This window comes from Colobus angolensis, unplaced genomic scaffold, assembly GCF_000951035.1.
Source record: "Colobus angolensis palliatus isolate OR3802 unplaced genomic scaffold, Cang.pa_1.0 Scaffold285, whole genome shotgun sequence".
Classification (NCBI taxonomy): Eukaryota; Metazoa; Chordata; class Mammalia; order Primates; family Cercopithecidae; genus Colobus; species Colobus angolensis.
Genome location: NW_012116099.1, coordinates 1,778,063 through 1,781,186, shown reverse-complemented (window position 1 = coordinate 1,781,186; position 3,124 = coordinate 1,778,063). Strand labels below are relative to the sequence as shown.

Below are 3,124 nucleotides of genomic sequence, written 5' to 3'. Positions count from 1 at the left end.
AACCAAATTTGTAGCACATTTCCAGACAGCAAAGCTGGTCCCAGGACCACACGCTAAGAACCACTAGCCTGTTGCTCCACTGCCCTCCTACTCAGGCTGAGGAGCAGGAGGATGGATTGTACCCCTGGAGGTGAGTGGCACTGTCTTTGCATGGTCCATTGTGTGCTCTGCACAGTGATGTGCCAAGAAGGGGCTCATGATCAGTTTCTTCATGCAGTCCTTGCACAATCTCCTCCCTGACAAGGGGGATGGCTCTTTGTCATTATACTAATTCTCTGAAGACAGTCATAAAATACAATGATAAAGAAGCAATGCTGTTAGAACAAGCATATAGCCTCCTGGTTTGAAATGCTTTGAAAACAGACCATAGCCGTAACACAGATAACACACTTCCTATGTAATCATTCTAATTAATTCCTCTAAAATCCCGGCATCTATACACGCAGCTCTCTTGTCACAGGTTTGGCCACTATGTCCTCAACTCCAATGGTACAATCCTCTTCGGTGTTAATGGACTCTTTCGTATTTCTTTCTTTTCTTGGTTGGGCTGTTCTGAATTGTAGATAATCTTTCAGTGTTTGTGGCTGAGCCGGTTTGCTGTGCCTGCCCTGGGTTATTTTTCATAAGATGTCTGGAGGAGAGACTTTCCAAAACATGCAACTCTTCCTTAGACGTGGTTTTTGCCAAATTTTGTTTCAAAAGTAACCCTGGATCTGACAACTCTGAAGCTGGCAAAACCCTGACAGCTTTGCTTTTTTCCACTATTATTTCTCTTGGGACTAATCGATCACTTCCAAGAGAAACTCTCTTGCGGTGGTCGAAATCTTCCGCAGAGCTGCAGTTCCTGCGTTTCTGTTGGGTTTTGGCCACTCGTGGACTTTGTTTTGGACCTGGTGATGCTGACTCACAGCTACAGACAGGGCTCCCACTTAGAAGCCCTGTCTTTAACCACTCCCCAGGATGAGGTTTTTGCTGGCCACTAGTGACTTCTGGCTGGGTCTGATTAACTTTTTCCAGCTTTTGAACAGGAAGCCCCCAGTGGCTCTCAGCTGCCTTTATGTAATCCTTTGCTTGTCCCGTGGATTCTGATGCGGGACTGGAGGAAGCCTGACCACCATTCCTCCTCCTTGCTATCTCTGCAATCACTGAGTCACTAGATGTTTCCGCAGTGTCTCTTCTGGTCTGTGATTTGCTCGTAACGCTGCTTTTTGTTTCAGTTCTTTTCACACTGAAACAAACAAAAATGATTTTATGGTTTGTGAAGCTGTCACGGCACAGTTTCCTCCAAATTCCCTCTACCACATTTCCTACACCTGGAAAAGGAGGCAGGCACTACCTGCCTTCTTGCCTCCCCAGCAAATCTGGAAACACCCCCCACCACAAGTGTATGTTTAAATGCAGATGGAATCAAGCAAAAACCTTCACATTTTCCGTTATACTAGGATATACCTGCTTATCAATCATTGGGTTAAAAATGGATTTATGATGGTGTTCACATTTTAACTAAGGCAAACAGCTATTCATTTCCGATGTTAAGGGTCAGTACTGCTTATATGCTGATTTTTTATTTTTTATTTTTTCAGGAGTAGACTCAGGCTCTATGAACACGAATGTACACATACACACAATTTCTACTTGTGAGTAAAGAATAATCTCCTGGAATTTCTCTCAGGCTATTTCAAGATGTTACCCAAATACAACCACCACTTAGCTGGTGTCATGTTTGTTGATCAAACTTGATCAACGAATGGGAGTAGGACTTAGTTAATATAATTTGAAATGTCCTGGAAGAAATTCCAGATAGCCAGCATGAAAGGCAATAAAATGCAACCGTGGAAGACAAAAGAGTGTCGATATAGCTGTATATAAGCCCTTTGCTTCTAACGGCATGCACAACAGACAATGTAACTTCACTCTGATGATAAAATGAACTTTGAGGGGCGGGATAGAAGTTGCACAGGGAGAATTAGAGACTACAGATCTTAACTTCAGCATATATTTACAGGTTTGTGAATGGCAAGAAATTTCCTCAACCACCAAAACATTGAAAGCTGAAATATTTATTTTGGCTAGCTTCAGTGTGAAAACAAATACATATAATATTCATGCTCTTACTGTTGACACCAGGAGCATGAGGATTATTGTAATTATATTAAAGTCGGAACAAGGATCTTAGGAAAGGAATGTATTTTTTAGATCTGTCTGTAGTCCCTCTGAAAGTGGTATGAAACACACCACCAACAGGTGCTTTTCATCTTCAAAGAACATGTCATTAATTACTCCTTGCAACACACCTGTGAAGCAAGGACTCTATCCCTATTGTCCAGAAAGCAAGAGAGTCAGGAGGGAGGGGAGAGCAAGTACATGACGGAAGGGAGTTTGTGCTTCAGTTCCAGGCACTCTGTTTCATTCTGGACTTCATGTTATCTATCCATACATAGAGGCAGTCAAAAATGAGAAAAAGGAAACACGTTGCACCTACATTTCTTTCAGAGCATTTCTCCGGAGCTTTGCACTGGGAGGAAGTGAACTCTCTGCACACTCAGCAAAGTAATCAGACACTCCATGGAGAACTCTTTCTGTCTACTCCAAAAGATAACAAAGGTTCAACCAGAAATCTATTAGCTGAACATGAGAGAAAACAGTTACACTCTGAATGCCCCAATGAACACATTTATTTTTGTAAAGACTGAATGAAACTGCTCAGTGGTAAGCTATTTTAACCTTTTATACCTAGAACTTTATGGTTAATTGTAACTTCTTTTAGACTCCCAGTCCACATTTCAAACATTAATATGTGCCATAAACATACAAAACTGTAAGGCAAAGAATGCTGATTCTAAACCATCTGGGAAGTCTTGGCCATATCTGGTAACTGTGAGGCTCAGGCTGTGACAAAAGCCCCAGAATCCTACTGTGCGGGGCAGCGTGCCTGTGAGCTCTGTTCTTCCAGGAAGACCTGGTGACACAGTGGTCTACACCCTTACCATCTTAAGAATTCCCCATATTTTCTCTATCTGCAAAAATAAAGAATATTTTGTGGCTGGGCGTGGTGGCTCAGGCCTGTTATCCCAGCACTTTGGGAGGCCAAGGTGGGCGGATCACGAGGTCAGGAGATTGAGAC

At 42.6% G+C, this 3,124-nt stretch overlaps 1 protein-coding gene across 1 annotated transcript in view; it reads right to left on the bottom strand.

Moving 5' to 3' along the window:
* Positions 1-507: 507 nt before the first annotated feature.
* SLX4IP (SLX4 interacting protein) overlaps positions 508-3,124 on the bottom strand; it is a 198,588-nt gene continuing 195,971 nt past the window's right edge. Inside the window, exons 7-8 of the mRNA XM_011948867.1 lie at positions 2,483-2,583; positions 508-1,228 (exon numbers count right to left, since the gene is read on the bottom strand). Of these exons, the coding sequence (XP_011804257.1) occupies positions 508-1,228; positions 2,483-2,583 (822 nt within the window). The remainder of the gene's footprint in view (positions 1,229-2,482; positions 2,584-3,124) is intronic.